This window comes from Hypanus sabinus, chromosome 19, assembly GCF_030144855.1.
Source record: "Hypanus sabinus isolate sHypSab1 chromosome 19, sHypSab1.hap1, whole genome shotgun sequence".
NCBI lineage: Eukaryota > Metazoa > Chordata > Chondrichthyes > Myliobatiformes > Dasyatidae > Hypanus > Hypanus sabinus.
Window position 1 is genome coordinate 21615445 of NC_082724.1, and position 17757 is coordinate 21633201.

At 38.3% G+C, this 17757-nt stretch overlaps 1 protein-coding gene across 3 annotated transcripts in view; it reads left to right on the forward strand.

The window, feature by feature from the left end:
* The window catches only part of cacna2d3a (calcium channel, voltage-dependent, alpha 2/delta subunit 3a), an 893404-nt gene that overhangs the window by 358184 nt on the left and 517463 nt on the right, over window positions 1-17757 (forward strand). Inside the window, exon 1 of one of the 3 annotated variants that reach the window (XM_059944150.1) lies at window positions 11155-11213. The exons of the other annotated variants lie outside the window; for them this stretch is intronic. Within the exon in view, the coding sequence (XP_059800133.1) occupies window positions 11163-11213 (51 nt within the window). The 5' untranslated portion in view covers window positions 11155-11162. Of the gene's footprint in view, window positions 1-11154; window positions 11214-17757 lie in introns of those variants that run through there. 3 annotated transcript variants of the gene reach the window in all.

The window sequence follows — 17757 nt, forward strand, 5'->3', positions numbered from 1 at the left end:
CAGATAGAAACCAATGGGAAATTAATTAAAGTGGAATTGGACACTGGCTCAGCTGTTTCACTCATTCCACAAAATGCATTTGAATGGCATTTCAAAGATCCTGAACTGAAGCCTACAGATATCCAACTAAGAATTTATACTAGAGAAAAGATAACTCCTGTAAGAATGACCTTCACAACAGTGAAATACAGCCAACAATCACATTGGACTTGTATGTGGTAAAAGCAAGAGGACTGGCATTGCGGGGACATCATTGGCTGAGACAACTACAACTTGATTGGAGGTCCATCTGCTATTTGCATGCCACAATCCTCACAATAGAGTTAACTAAAACCAAATTAAGTGTCACACCCTGGTTAAGACCTTAATGCTAATGTGTAGGCTAGTTCACTTAATGGCTTTCTGTAGAAGCAGTGTGTTCTGCTGGTAGTGTTTGGGTTACCGTTAAAGATAAGGGGTTGTGATGTTCAGCTTAGGAATGTCAAGTCAGCCAAACAGGATGGTGGAATTGGGAGAAGATTCTAGAGATAGCTGGGCAGAGAGGTTTTGAGATGGACTCTGGGGTAGTTGAGGTCATTTCGGAGGGAGATAGAGAGAAGAAGATTGAGAGAACCAGCCGTAGGATTCGATCCAACTGGAATGCGCGATTCAAAAGTCTAAGATGGGAAATTCTACTGGTGACTGGTGAATAGGAGTTGGTGCCGTAACACATCCAGCTTTTTGCAAGACCTGAGCTCCAACCTTGAGCAATTAGATTGTTTTAGTTATAAAGTGCTCTTTTTGTCTTTCATCTTCTTTCTTCTATAATAATTTGGTTAAGTAGACATTTCAGAAATATTCTTTATTTATAATTACATGCAACAATACTTACTCAGTATTCTCACAGATTGAGGTACAGGCGGTCGAGACATCCCTACTTCCTGGTTTAGGTGGGACCCAAGGCACACCTGCTCGAGACGTAGAGTTTGCGAAAGGTGGATTTCTCACCACTGAGCCCAGTGGCTGTTAGTGAGGAGCTAATGAGCTTCATCTCTAGAGACACCAAGTAGAAAGGAGTTTTATAAGAAAGGGACTGGAAGATGCATCAGCAGTGTTCAAGGATAGAATTGGAAAACTCAGTTATAGCAAGGGTAAAATAGTGTTAAATGAAAATTTCACACTGAAGTTTTACAAAGCCTGTCCAGTTTTTTATGTCATCTGTGATTAAGTAGTGAGCTAGATTGCATGGAATTCTTTTCAAGTTTGAATGGAGCCCGTGGGCAATACCAGTAGTTCCAATAGTCAAGAAGCATTCATCTGTCAGGATGCATGGTGATTTTAAGGTCATTATCAATCCAATATTGAAAGTTGAGCAATATTCTCTGTCCAGGATAGAGAATATCTCTGCAAACCTTTCTGGTCGAACACACTTCAGCAAAGTGGACTTAGCTGAGGCCTATCTACAGATGGAGCTGGAAGAAGAGTCCGAAGTACTTCTCATCATAAACACTCACAAAATGCTTTAATGTTCTTTGGAATCACATCTGCACCTACACTCTGGCAGAAAGCCTGGCTCTGTGTTTCCTTTCAATTAGTTTTATGTTTTGGAGTTACAAAATGCAACATCCTTTTACAAGATTTAAATGTAATTATGTAAATACTTTATTCTTCTGTAAATTGTAAATATACCTTTATGTATACATGTAAATTTTAATTGGTTTTTAAAGAAATTATTACTTTAACAATTGTTGCCTGCATTAATATTGAATATAACATTTTCAGGTTACCATTCATCTTCCTCCCTCTCTCCTCAATAATGTGACTTATCATTCTGTTCATTATGTTTCTTTTAGCTCTCTGTATTTAACTGCTAGTTTTGACAGCTTTGCTCTCCGATCTATCTTGGATATCCCCTCTGTTTATTGAACACTCTTACCCCTCTCTGTAACCTAAGCCACACTCAATGTCTTATTTATCCAGTTCTGACGAAAAGTTCTTTATCTAAAAAATCAAGCCCCTATTACGCTTTACAAGGATGCCGAGTGCTTCTGGCAATTTCTATTTTTTCTTGGATTTCCTGCATCTCAGCTGCTTAGTTCCAATTACTAAGTGTTTAGTTATTGGCTACCAAAAAAAAGATATATTTTTTACCAGTTAAATCCAAGTTTTCTTGGAGGACGGAGTCTGTTCCAATAATAGTTCTAAGGTTTGTATTTTTATATGAGTATAAACTTCTTGGATAGTCAAATGGCAGTGATCTGTATTTAAAGGTGAGATTCATAGTCATTATGAAATAGTCATGGATAAGAAACATTTTTGTACAAAATAACTAACAAAAACATTCCACTGTAATTTTTCAGTACAGAATTTGGAAAAAAACCTGTTTATTTTCAGGCTAATTGTGAATTGAGGCAAACAAAAAAAAAAATTACTTTACAGAAGATACAATTTAAATTGTAATTTTTCCTCTGAGAATGTTTCCTGAATAATTCTTGTTGCACATAAAATTGCTTGGCATATTATCTACTCACAGAGCAAGTATCTTGCTTAAGATTATTTAGAAGAAGGCACTGTATATGAGAAAAAAAGTACTTTTTACATAGAATTACTACCAGTTGGAATAAAAATATAAATAGACTCCATGGAAATGTAATGGTTAGCGCGATGCTATTACAGCTCAGGGCTTCAGAGTTTGGAGTTCAATTCTGGCATCTTCTGTTTAAAAATTTGAACTTTTCTTCACGTGTGTGCATGGGATTTCTGTGGGTGCTCTGGTTTCCTCCCACCATCCAAAAATGTACTGGTTAGAAGGTTAATTGGTCATTGTAAATTGTCCTGTGATTAGGCTAAGGTTGAATCGGGGGATTGCTGGGTGGTACAACTCGAAGGGCCAAAGGGGCTGCATCTCCAAATAAAAATAAAAAGTGTAGTGGAAAAGAATTGTATGAAAACCTAAAAAAGTGAAACAATGTGGAAAGAAATGGACAATGAATTATTTGTCTTTTTAAGAAGTTAGCACATACTCAGTGGGTCAAATTAATTCCTTCTGTGTTCCTATAATTTTACAATTTAATAGGTTTATGTTTAGTTTACCCATGTGTATTGAAGTAATTGCATGTCTATAAAAAGTTATGTAGAAAGCCACAAACAGGAAAGAAATGGGAGTCTTGAGGCATTAATGAACATATGGCATTAACAGGAAGAGCAAAGGGATCAGTTGAGGCCAATATTGTATAAATGCAATATTAGAAGTGGAGAATGATGATGGTCCTGGGTACCATCTAAAAAAGGCCAAGAAAATTAATCTAGAAGAAGGGAAAACTTTTTATTGGTTATTAAATTAACAAAAACATTAGTAAATAAAAATGGTGCACTATTTAAAAACAGTATCTTAGTTTAGATTACATGTTTATTAGAGATTAAACTAGATTATATTACAATTTATTTGAAGCCACTTAAGAGGCTTAAATCACTTGTCTGGCCTTGTTAACTTTGTACAGTTTTATTACTTAATTGGGCCATCTTCTGATAAAGTGCCTAAGATTTGAAATACTAATTGTTTATTTTTCCAAGATGCTGCCTGACCTGCTAAGTGTTCCTGGCGTTGTCAACCTCCCTCCCCCCACCCTATTTACATCAATTTACGTTCACCATGAGACAGTGACTGGGACAAGTGATATGATGAAGGTTCTTAGCCGAAAGCATCGATGGCTTGCTCTTTTCCGGAGTTACTGTCTGACCTGCTGAGTTCCTACAGTGTTGTGATATGATTTGAATGGAGCTTGTGGTAGACACCAAAACCTATGATTTTTACCTCACAAATGTTTAACTGAAGGAACTGGTAACTTGTCTATGTCTGTCTATGAAGAAATAATCTGAGAAGCAGGAGGGATTGAGTGCAGTGTGGGCCAGTGGAACAAAATGTCACTGTGTACAGTGTCTGGATGATGTCACCACAGGCATTTTCTTCCAGAAGAACAGGATGGGGATTAGATTGTTCTAAATGTATTTATTGATTTAGGAGTCAGAAAAGAACCCATTGTGGTTGTGATTGCTAAGAGTTGATCCAAGCAAAGGCATTTTCATGGAGAATGGATAGTAGTGAGGGATGGTGTTTTTAATTGTGTCAGAAAGATTAAGAAAGGTTAGCCAGACTAGTAGATCACCACCCAGAAGATGCTACTTTTAACATTTGTTGATGCTATGCGGCTGCAATCACAAGAGCTTAGCAAATTGTTCACTCAATTCTAAATTTGTAGTCTGCTCTGTTGACTATTAAGTTAACCTAGACTAGAGCATTTTGCAAACATTTCTGGAAGGCTTAGCAGCAGTTGGAAAATTTGTCTCCTAATTTTTCAGTGGTACTTTTGTTTTTTCAGCTCAGTTTTATTCTGACATGTATTTCCCCCTACAGTGCTACATCAAGAACTCACCAATGCCAGTTTCAAGTGGCATTATATAGAGAAATCTAACCACACTGTAAAACTTTGCACTTAGGTATCTCACTCTTTGCGTAGCTTTCGTGATCAATGTTGGGGTGATGCATAATTCTGTTTTAACATCAAAAATAAAGTGCATGGAAGAATTTCAAGGCCACAAATCAAAAGTCTGCGTTTTTTTAAGGACAAGGGGCATTGATTGTCTTATTGAAAGGGGAGGAGACTATATAAAGAAAACAAAATCTTTTAGAGGATCAAGCAACATGGGACATAAGGAAGAAAGGTTGGATAATGAGCAATGTGTGGTCAAGTTGGAATTATGAATTCCCAACAATATAACATAAGATTAAGTATTGAAAACTCCAAAACTGAGGAAGGGCAATGCAAACCTACTCTTTCATAATTATTCCATAATAACCAAACTAATTGAAGAATAATAAACTCTTCTTGGACTTCTGGCCAGGTACAGGTATCAATTATAACCAACATTTCGGTGAGAAACTCTGCCATCTTCTTTAGGGATGATTTAGAATTTACCTGTTCAATTATAATGTTCATGTGCAGCCACATAATACCACGTGCACTCATATGCAGCATTTTAAATGGCGCAGCCAGGCTTTTGAATACACTGTTCATTTTGTTTGAAGTTCTTCTGCAATTAAAATGTGCAGAAATGTTGTCACTAGGAGCCATTTGACTTTTCAACTGTGACAACCCAGCAGAGGGCATACAGTTTGCTTTACATACCAGGTGCTTTTATTTTTATGGCAAAAAAACTCTCATACTTGGAAAGTGCCAGCATTGACAGCGCACTTTATTTGTTTTGCTAACCTTTCAGCTTAACGTTGGGCTTCAGATTGCTCACATCGCGGTTCTTTTCATTTCCTTGCCATCAGTTTTAGCCAACATTTCCCTGCTTCAAATTTTACCCTTTAACTTCTCTGAGTATGCATCTAATACCCATGTATCTACTTGTACTTTTTCTTTCTGTTTTCATCATCATAGCAGTATTCTTTGTTTCCATAAACTTCAAAGTATTTTTAACTTTTCCTGCTACACAATACCCAGAATTTACTGATACCATTACTTGCTGCACTTCTCCTTCAGCCTCTTTAGCCCAATCACTGTCCACCCTGGACATGCATTCAGATTCATTAACTTGTCACACGTACATTGAAACATATTATGAAATATGCTGTTTGTGTTAACAATCAACGCAGACTAACAATGTAAGAGTGGGGCAGCCCACAAGTGCCGCCTCACATTCAGATGCCAGCATAACACACCCACAATACTCGGTAATGTAACACAAACAGGACATTACAGGCAACACAACAACAGCAGTGGAACAAGCCGCATTCCTCCTACCACCCACACACACTTTCCTCCAATCCCAGAAGAAGCCATCTTCAGTTTTCCAGCAGAATTGTGGATTTGCAGACATTGGACTCCAACCTCCTCAATGAACTCCAGAGACTCGCAGGCTTAGGCTTCTGCAGACTTCTAGACCTCCGATCAACTTTCGGCCTTTGATCTTTGGTATTGACCCAATACTTGCCAGTGATGATTCTCGGTGAGAACAGTAAACACTAGGTCACCAACTTCAGATTCCCTGTTGATGGTACCCCAAACACTAGGCCTCAAACTCTGGTGTCGCCAATTCATGTACCTTGGGGGTCATTGGCCCTCATATCTCCTGCCTGCATGGAACTCCGATCCTAGAACCCGCCAATGACTCCAGCCTGACCTCTAATTCCCCACATTCTGTCCCTAAACCCTAACCTGACCCCTAACCCCCTCTTTGTCTGCAAAGCCATCCCTACCAACCAAAAAAACAATTATGTTTGAGTAGTTATTTTCTTCTTTCAGCTGGTCCTAACAATTTTCTATCTTCCTTACTATGTTTACCAACAGTTTCATATCTTTTAAACCTTTCATATCAGTTTTAAATACATGAGCCATAAGCTATAAATAAGTTGTTAAAATCTTTTGGGTAAATGTTCAGTGAGTAGTATTTTGGAACTTTTCAGCTTTAACAATTGTAAATGTATCTTGTATACAACTTTCCCTCTTTTTTTTTCCACAGCTGCGCGGACCAACCATTGCTCTGAGCAGGAAATTTTTGCATGGCCTGAAAACTATGGGGCGCTCTATAAGCAATGAACCACGGGCTGGCAGTTTGTTAACAATGAGCTACCAGTTTCATTCTGTGTTTATTGTTACAACTTGTTTATTTAAAATTTTTAATGCATTTTCTACAACACTACAAAAAAACCCCCAAGAGCAAAATAGGAAATTAATACAGTGCAAGGTTAAACATACAATGTTAATATAATACAGAATATAATAATTGAAAAAGCACCTAAATTAAAGTCGTGTAAAGTTAGTATCCACCCCCACAAGAAAAATACTCCAGACCAACCATGGCAAAATGTAGGAAATATAAATCAGAACATTCAAACCCCCAAAACTGTAAATACAATTAAAAACAGAAGATAATAATGCCTACTAACAAAAAATATTGTTACAACTTGTAACAAGGTTGTAACTTGAAACACTGACAATGTAAATATGTTGAAGCTCTAAAATGTTTCAAAGTTAAGCTTGTGGTACATTTATTATTTAGAAAATTTAAGGATTATATTCACAACACATAATTACAGGGCATTTCATAATTAGATTAACATATTTTCAGAATTATATTAGCCTAATTTCAAAATTATATTAACATTATATAAAAGAAAATTCCAGCTGTGCAGCAACAAAGGCTACGTGCAGGAGAGTATTTCAGTTACTTTGTGGACACAAATCTATGCAAATTAGAGGGAATAGTGCTTGCCTATGTACATATGCCACTCTCTTACTCATTGAAGCCTCAACCAAACATATATTTTGATTTCTCACAATATTGAGAATTCTGGATATTACTTTTGCTACTTCCTATAGACTGGTAAATAAATTAATTGTAGAAAAATAACTGCAATGAGCCATTCATCTTTTTTTACTTCTGCTGAGGCTCATTCAGAGACAAAATGGAACATCCATTATATTCATTGTAAACACAATAAGTTCCGTATCAAAAAGTGTCACGATGATACTTGATAATAAAGGTAAGAGTTTAATTCCATGTATATCAGTACTTTGACATGAAAATATTAATGCATCATGCTGTGTTATTAACAGAATTAGGTACAATGTAAAGAAAGGCTATTTCCAAATAATATTCAGAAAGAAATGTCTTAACATAATAAAAACCTTTGTAAATGGTAAATTTAATTGAAATACAAATTTTTGTTATTATTACCTTCCTGTGTCAATAACTTTATTTTGAATGCAGTATAATTCCATGCAAAGCAAGCACAAAGTACTACAATTGGAAGTAAATGCTGGATTACTCTACACAATGATTAAGGAACAATGTTCTGAATCAATGGCATGGTGCCAAACTAATAAGCTGTAGCATTATTTCTATCCACAGATGCAGCCTGACCTGAAGAAGATTTTTTTAAAGTGTTAAAACAATTTATGATGCATGTTAATAATTAGAAAAAGTAGAATAAATTATGGAAGTAGTGAATTGATTGAGAGGAAGCTCTGGATTTTAAGGCTTATAAGTTGTAGATAGAAAATGGGGATTGAAAAAGATTGAGAAGTCCTATAGTTTTCGATTCTGGGAAAGAATGAATGAAAGTGGAAGAGAGTTAATAGTCACTTTGTCTAGATGATTGATGGAAAATTTAATCAGTAATGGAAAAGAGCTGGGAGCGAGGAAGCCTGAAAACCAGATAAACATCTGGCTGAATGCAAACAGACTGTGCCATGGTCTACAATGAAGAGTGAGCAGATTGAGAGTGAAGTAGAAATTGAGAACACAAACACTATGTGCACAGTGCTAAATCCTGTCAGATGTATTGGAGATGTTCAGAGCAGTGACCAATTAATTTCCAGTTTGTCATGAATAATGTTCTAGTTATATATATTTTTTTTCACCAAGAGATCTTCAACAGAAAATCATGCTAAAACAAGATGTATATGCTAAACAACCTGAGGGCTGGGAGAAATTCAGAGACCAGCAGAGGAGGACAAAGGGCTTAATTAGGAAAGGGAAAAAAGATTATGAGAGAAAGCTGGCAGGGAACATAAAAACTGACTGTAAAAGCTTTTATAGATACATGAAAAGAAAAAGATTGGTCAAGACAAATGTAGGTCCTTTACAGTCAAACAGGTGAATTGATCATAGGGAACAACGTCATGGCAGACCAATAGAATAACTACTTTGGTTCTGTCTTCACTAAGGAGGACATAAATAATCTTCCGGAAATAGTAAGGGACCGAGGGTCTAGTGAGATGGAGGAACTGAGAGAAATACATGTTAGTAGGGAAGTGGTGTTAGGTAAATTGAAGGGATTAAAGGCAGATAAATCCCCAGGGCCAGATGGTCTGCATCCCAGAGTGCTTAAGGAAGTAGCCCAAGAAATAGTGGATGCATTAGTGATAATTTTTCAGAACTCATTAGATTCTGGATTAGTTCCTGAGGATTGGAGGGTGGCTAATGTAACCCCATTTTTTAAAAAAGGAGGGAGAGAGAAACCGAGGAATTATAGACCGGTTAGTCTGACATCGGTGGTGGGGAAAATGCTAGAGTCAGTTATCAAAGATGTGATAACAGCACATTTGGAAAGAGGTGAAATCATCGGACAAAGTCAGCATGGATTTGTGAAAGGAAAATCATGTCTGACGAATCTTATGGAATTTTTTGAAGATGTAACTAGTAGAGCGGATAGGGGCGAGCCAGTGGATGTGGTATATTTAGATTTTCAAAAGGCTTTTGACAAGGTCCCACACAGGAGATTAGTGTGCAAACTTAAAGCACACGGTATTGGGGGTATGGTATTGATGTGGGTGGAGAATTGGTTGGCAGACAGGAAGCAAAGAGTGGGAGTAAACAGGACCTTTTCAGAATGGCAGACAGTGACTAGTGGGGTACCGCAAGGCTCAGTGCTGGGACCCCAGTTGTTTACAATATATATTAATGATTTAGACGAGGGAATTAAATGCAGCATCTCCAAGTTTGCGGCTGACACGAAGCGGGGTGGCGGTGTTGTCTGTGAGGAGGATGCTAAGAGGATGCAGGGTGACTTGGATAGGTTAGGTGAGTGGGCAAATTCATGGCAGATGCAATTTAATGTGGATAAATGTGAGGTTATCCACTTTGGTTGCAAGAACAGGAAAACAGATTATTATCTGAACGGTGGCCAATTAGGAAAAGGGGAGATGCAACGAGACCTGGGTGTCATTGTACACCAGTCATTGAAGGTGGGCATGCAGGTACAGCAGGCGGTGAAAAAGGCAAATGGTATGTTGGCATTCATAGTAAAAGGATTTGAGTACAGGAGCAGGGAGGTTCTACTGCAGTTGTACAAGGCCTTGGTGAGACCGCACCTAGAATATTGTGTGCAGTTTTGATCCCCTAATCTGAGGAAAGACATTCTTGCCATAGAGGGAGTACAGAGAAGGTTGACCAGATTGATCCCTGGGATGGCAGGGCTTTCATATGAAGAAAGACTGGATCGACTAGGCTTATACTCACTGTAATTTAGAAGATTGAGGGGGGATCTTATTGAAACGTATAAAATTCTAAAGAGATTGGACAGGCTAGATGCAGGAAGATTGTTTTTGATGTTGGGGAAGTCCAGAATGAGGGGTCACAGATTAAGGATAAAGGGGAAGCCTTTTAGGACCAAGATGAGGAAAAACTTCTTCACACAGAGAGTGGTGAATCTGTGGAATTCGCTGCCACAGGAAACAGTTGAGGCCGGTTTATTGGCTATATTTAAGAGGAAGTTAGATATGGCCCTTGTGGCTAAAGGGATCGGGGGTATGGAGAGAAAGCAGGTACAGGGTTCTGAGTTGGATGATCAGCCATGATCATACTGAATGGCGGTGCAGTCTTGAAGGGCCGAATGGCCTACTCCTGCACCTATTTTCTATGTTTCTATAATGGGTTGGAAATAGCAAGATCATGAACATTTCAAGAATCTGTAATTTTTTTGTATCATTGGTGTACAGGGAGAGAAATTGGGCTTGATTAAAAAGAAGCATAACTTCTGTCAGCATGTGGTTTAGTTATCCAATTATATGCTCTTAGTACATGATCAGCTCAAAGTCCTCAGCAAGCTAGATGAATAGTTCTACTGTAGTTATACTTTACTTAAAAATTAGAGTTCTGTTCCGGTGCCCAATTTTAACTATTTCACTTTCTCTAGTCCTCGCAAACCCTAAACAATAACTTCAGGAGATGAATTTTCATTCATCCCCAAAGACCTTGATGAAGAGATACCAGAAAATAAGAATATGTTTAGATTGTTGTGCCAGTATAGGTCACCATGATCTCATTCAAAAGTGAGGGAATATGATGCAGGACTAAATTCATCTTTGTTTTTAATACAGTAGATTTTGGTTAATTGGGCTGACGGTTAATTGGGATAGCAGCTTATTTTGGACACTAGTCCACTTAATTGGGGCAAGAGACTGTTGCTGAACAGGTTCTGACTAGCGTCAGTTGCCTGTGCTTGTCTGGCCATTAGACACTACACCAAGCAAACAGTTTTTAAATAGCGTCAGTTGCAGGTGTTTGTGTTGGAACATGTAGTGATTTTTGTCAATGATAGTTGGCAATAAGTAAACAGTTAGACAACTTAGAGTTATTTTGCTCACTGTGGTTTCAAGCATTCAGGCTTGGAGATGCCAAAAACAGCCGGGAGTGAAAATGAAATTATTTTACTACCTCAACAAGTAAGGAACTACAAAGAAATTGAAGGTATCAATAAATCCTTTTGACTGTGGCAATGAGATGAAGATTTGGAGATGCAATCATCAATAGTATTGTATGAAGGCAGTTTATTATCTGTACCAGGTGTCTGTGCTGATTTTGTTCATTGTGTACACTGGATGAATTTCTCTTTTGATAACTTTAACGATCTAATACACAGTTTTATAGTACTGTAGTACCATCAGTAGTATTCTAATTTGTTCTGTATTTTATTTAAATACATAATTTATTGTTCAGTTTTTTTTATACCTTTTTGTCTATGTCCATGAAAGTTCAGCTAATTGGAGTAGCCACTTAATTGGGCCAAAATGTACTGATCCCAATGTGCCCCAATTAATCAGAATCCACTGTATTTGTGTTTAATCAATGGAATTTAGTTAAATCTATTTTCATCTGCGGCAGGTTTAATTTATAGCTAAGTTTCAGATAAAGTCAGTTAAATTTTCATATTGCATTTGTATCATTTTGTAATAGGGCTTTTTTATCACAGAACTATCTGGCTGCCTTCTGTCTCAATTTATTTGTAACACTCTTCTAACTAAAATGTAATGTTTCACTCACTGCATAGAGATGAACAGAATAATATTTAATTTTAAACTTGATATTCATTACATTTCCTGTAAATGTATATTTTACATTTAGAGAATTGATGTAAATCTAGTTATGTTGAAAACCTACAGCAAGTCAATAATCCTTGGAAGATAATGTAATTGTAGAGAGTTACAGTAAAGGAGGAAGCTTTTCAGAAGCCATCTCATTGTAAAAACAGGCTGATTTAGTTCTCCACACCAGTAATTCCTCCATTTCCCAAGAAATTAGTCCTGTGATGAATTGCATTTGAACATTCTTATGAAGATTAGGCTTTTCCTCAAAGTTCAAATTAAATTTATTATCAAATACATATATGGTCACCATATACTAGACTGAGGTCTCTGTCTCTTTGTGTGTTTCCCCCGAGCTGTCAGTCTGTGGTTTTGTATTGCCATGTGCTCTTGTCCTCGCTCTGGCCCCTGTATCACTGAGTACTCTGTCTCTCACCTGTTTCTCATTATTACCTGTATTGCTGCCACCTGTGTCTCATTGTGCTCCACCTATCATCTGCCTCTTTGTTTATTGCTCAGTGTATTTCAGGCCTGTGTTTTCACCTGTTCATCACCAGATTGTGTAAGTGAATGTTTCTGAGCCTTTCCAGTGTTTGTATCTGTACTTGGTCTGTTTGAATATTGACTCTGCCTGTTTCCTGATTCTGGTTTTTTGATTTCTCTGGATGTTTTGATCTCTGCCTGAACTTTGATGTTGACTTTGTTTGTACCTCAGGATTTATTACTCAATTAATATTACTGTATGCCTGCACTGATTTTGTGCACTTTATGCAGTCCAGTGTAGGTCTGTAGTCTAGTGTAGCTTTTGCTGTTGTTTTTTTTTATTATTATGTAGTTTGGTCTATTTTTTTTGTACTGTGTCACAACACCATGGTCCTGAAAAATGTCTCACTTTTACTATGTACTGTACCACTGAAATGACAATAAAAGTTGACTTGACTGTGTGTACAGTACTCTACCTTCCTGATGGCAGCAGTGAGAAGAGAGTATGACTTGGGTGGTGGGGGTGTTTGATGATGGATGCTACTTTCCTGTGAGAAAGCTCAATGTAGATGTGCTCAGTGCTGGGGAGGGCTTTGTGTGATGGACTGTGCTATATCTATTACTTTTTATGGGATTTTCTGTTCAAGAGCATTTGTGTTTCCATACCAAATTGTGACACAGCTAATCAATATACTCTGCACTACACAGCTATAAAAATGAGTGAAAGTTTTAAATATAACAAATCTTTGTGAACTCCTAAGGAAGCAGAAACATTTAAACTAGATTTCCAATGGGGTGGGAATCAAAGTGAAGAGGCTGAGGATGGGGTAGTTGATGCACAAGTAGAGACCCCTTGATGGGAGTTTGTGAGGAAGGATAGGGAGTTGATAGAGCAAAGATGCACTCAGCCAGATAGTTTGAAATGTGTCTATTTTAATGCAAGGAGTATCATAAAGAAAGTGGTTGAATTTACAGTGTGGACCAATATGTGGAACTATTATGTTGTGGCCATTACTGAGACTTGGAAGTCTCAGGAGCACGAATGGCTGCTGAGTGGGTCAGGCTTTAGATGTTCCAATAAGGACAGGGAGGGAGGCAAAAGAGGAGGGTATGGCATTGCTAATACTGACAGGGAGGGTATGGCATTGCTAATCAGGGCTGTAGGAAAGGAGGAAGTCATGAAGGGATTGTCTACTGAGTCAGTGTGGGTGAAAGTCAGAAACAGGATGGGGTCAATAACTCTACTGGGTGTTTTTTCTAGACCCCCCCCCCAATGGTAACAGAGACTTTGAGGAGCAGATAGGGGGGCAGATTCTGGAACAGTGCAATAATAATAGGGTTGTTGGGATGGGTGATTTGAAGATAGAATATAATATTAATAGTAAGACCCTTGGCAGTGTGGAGGATCAGAGCGATCTTGGTGTTCATGTTCATAGGACACTCAAAGCTGCTGTGCAGTTTGACAGTGTGGTTAAGGTATATGATGTGTTGGCCTTCATCAACCATGGGATTGAGTTCAAGAGCTGTAAGGTAATGTTACAGCTATATAACACCACTTGGACTACTGTGTTCAGTTCTGGTCACCTCACTACAGGACCACAGGAAAGATGTGGATCCTATAGAGGGAGTGCAGAGGAGATTTACACAGATCTTGCCTGGATTGGAGAGCATGCCTAATGAAAATAGGTTGAGGGAACTTGGCCTATTCTCCTTGGAATGATGGAAGATGAGGGTGACTTGATAGAGGTGTATAAGATGATGAGCGGCATTGATTGAGTGGATAGCTAGAGGCTTTTTCCCAGGGCTGAAATGGCTAACACAAGAGGGCATAGTTTTAAGGTGCTTGAAAGCAGGTTCTGGGGGATGTTCAGAGTGGTGGATGTGTGGAATGCACTGCCAGCGACGGTGGTGGAGGCGGATACAATAGGGTCTTTTAAGGACTCTTGGATACATGGAGGGTGGACTGTTTCTTGTACGTTGACAGCATCATACAGTGTTTCAATTGCTTGATTATATTTGGCTGCAGGTGGTATGTAAACTGCGGACGGGGTTGTGGAGGATTCCTCTCGGTAAATAGAACAATTGGTATTTGATCATCAGGTGTTCAGTCAGTCTACCTACTTGTTCAGTCAGTTTATTTAATATTACGTATCAGTGTCAGTTTACCATCTGAATGCCAGCACTACACAACCCCCCCCCCCCTCACCCCACGGTCCCCATCTAGAGCACTTTCCACAGCCTTAGCTATTTGATTGCTCATTACTGGTCCAAATGAGATTCAAATGAAGCCTGTCTCAGCATACAACTCCCTTTTCCCTTGTCTTTGCTGCCAGTACCTCTTAAATTGATACCCATGTCATTCTTTGAGATTTATTTTTTATGCTTTATCTGAAACGAAAAAACAAACTGTTGGAGGAACTCAGTGGATCGAGCAACAATGTGTGGAAGAAAGGAATTGTTATGGTTTCAGGTCGAGACCCTGCATCAGACTGACTTTCAACTTTTTTGCTCTTATTTACCCTATGCCAGGGATTCCCAACTTTTTTTAATGCCATGGACCCCTATCATTAACCAAAGGATACATAGACCCCAGTTTGAGAAACCTTGCCCTAATTTTAGATGAAATTGATACTGCTTTCCCATCCTCTTGAAATGAAGGTAATTTCTTTTGACATTTACATGCAATTTAAAATGTTGATTTAGAATAACATCAACACTCAAAATACTGGAAGAACTCAGCTGGACAAGCAACTTCTATGGAGGGCATTAGAACATAATATTGTCGCATGTACTGAGATAAAGTGAAAAGCTTGTCTTGCATATTTTCATACAAATGAAATAATTACACAATGCATTGCGCAAAAGGAATAGTTGACATTTTGGGCTAAGAATCTTCTTCTGGACTATGTCTCCATTTTAGAATAACATATTGTTTTAATTTTGTGATGAATATAGTGTTGATACTTCTCCTTTGGTCCTGAAAGAATAGGACAAAGGGTTTTGATTAATCATCGTTCAGGAGTTGTGCTTTGTCCATGCAATCATGAGTTAAGCCGAAGTACATTAAACACTTTCGTTCTAATGGATGGCATGCTATAATTTTGTTTATATGCAATATAGCTTGAAAAGAAAACCAAGCCTTTTAATTTATCCAGCTCAGCTCCTCTCTGTTCCTTGACATGTAAATTGAAGCTTGAGAAAGAAAAACAATATACATTTCTCTTTGAACCTATCTCATCCTCTGGTTAACATGATGCAGATTTCAACAAGTGTTTTTGAAAAGTATTGGAAATGGAGAAGCCAATTTGTGCACAGACAAGGGCTATAGCCAGCAATATTGTTCTGAGCAGATACTTCAATTGGGTCACTGATCAAAGGATCATTTAAGCATTCTACTAATGATTTCCTGGAACCTTTTTGAGTTGATCATTGGATCTTCAATGTTCACTGAAAGGGCAGAGAAAATCTAAGTTTTAGACTAACTGCAGAAAGTTAAATGTATGTTGATGGTTGTTACATGAAACTGAACTTCATCCCTTCATTTTTACCAAAAAAAATGACTAAGTTGTGCCATCTAATTTTGCTAGCTCTTTGGAGAGTTGGGTGTGTGGAATGTACTGCCAGTGACGGTGGTGGAGGCAGATACAATAAGATATTTTAATAGACTCTTAGATAGGTACATGGAGCTTAGAAAAATACAGGGCTATGTGGTAGGGTAACTCTAGACAGTTTCTAGAGCAGGTTACATGATCAGCACAACTTTGTGGTCTGAAGGGCCTATGATGTGCTTTAGATTTCTATGTTATATGACTGAGTGTTTTTATTTACCCCCCTCCCCCTCCCCCAATAGTAACAGAGACACTGAGGAGCAGATAGGGAGGCAGATTCTGGAACAGTGCAATAATAGGGTTGTGTTGGGTGATTTTAGCTTTCCTAATATTGACTGGCATCTCCTTAGAGCAAGGGGTTTGGATGGGATGGAGTTTGTTAGGTGTGTTCAGAAAGGCGTCCTGATGTAATATATAGATAATTCTCTAACTTTCCACTAATTTTTGCTCTATTCTATGCCCTGTCTTTGGCTTTGACTTCTCGTTAGTCATGGTTGTGTCATCTTGCCATTTAGAATACTCCATCTTTGGGATGTATATATCCTGTGCTTTCCAAATTGCTTCCAGAAATTCCAGCCATTGCTGCTCTACCATCATCCCTGCCAGCATCCTTTTCCCATTAATTTTGGACAACTGCTCTCTCATGCCTCTGTAATTCCCTTTACTCCACTGCCATACTGATATGTCTGACTTTAGCTTCTCCTTCTCAAATTTCAGAGTGAATTCAATCATTTTATGATGACCTTCTCCTTAAGCTCTCTAATCAATTCTGGTCCATTACATAACACCCAATCCAGAATAGCTGATCCCATAATAGGTTCAACCATGAACTGCTCTAAGATGTCATCTTGTAGGCATTCTAGAAATTTCCCCTCTTGGAGTCCTGCTTGAACCTGATTTTCCCAACCTACTGTGTATTGAAATCCACCATAACTATCGTAACATTGCCCTGCTGGCATGTGTTTTCTATCTCCCATTGTAGATCATATCCTTACTACTGTTTGGGGATTTTTGTACAACTCCCATCAGGGTCTTTATACTCTTGCAGTTCCTTAGATCTATCCGCAATGATTCAACAGCTTCTGACCCCAAGTTATGTCTTTCTAATGATTTCATTTCATTTTTTACCAACAGCAATGCTGCCCTCGTCTTCCTGCCTGTCCTTTCAATATAATGTGTATCCTTGCACATTAAGGTCCCAGTTATAAGATTCTTTCACTCATGATTCAGTGATGCCTACAACATCTCGCATGCTAATCTGGAACTGTGCTACAAGTTTATCAACCTTATTCTATATGCTGTGCACATTCAAATATAATCCATTCAGTCCTGTATTCACCCTATTTGATTTTGTCCACATTGCAGCTCATCCTGTTGCCTGCAATTTTGCCCTATCAACTGCCTCTCTTCACTACACTGCCTCTGTTTGGAAACAACCACCTCATGAATAAACCTCCTGGGCTTCCAGCCAGGCTCGGGTATCAACTTTAACCGATGTTTCAGTGGCAAACTCTGCCATCTTCATCGGGGATTATGTCTGGGCATGTCTAGTCTGGTGGTATTTATACTCTTGTCATCTGAACCTCCTGACTGGCTTGTCCTCATCCAGGTTTCCACTGTCCCACCTTGTTTACAATCAAATCATGGCTGAAATCAATTCAATTGTAAATAAGGTGGGACACCAGAAACCCGATTGGATGAGGACTAACCAATCAGGAGGGATGGATGACAGGGGTATAAATACCACCAGACTAGATATGCCCAGGCATCATCCCGGATGAAGATGGTAGAATTTGTCATAGAAACATTGGTTA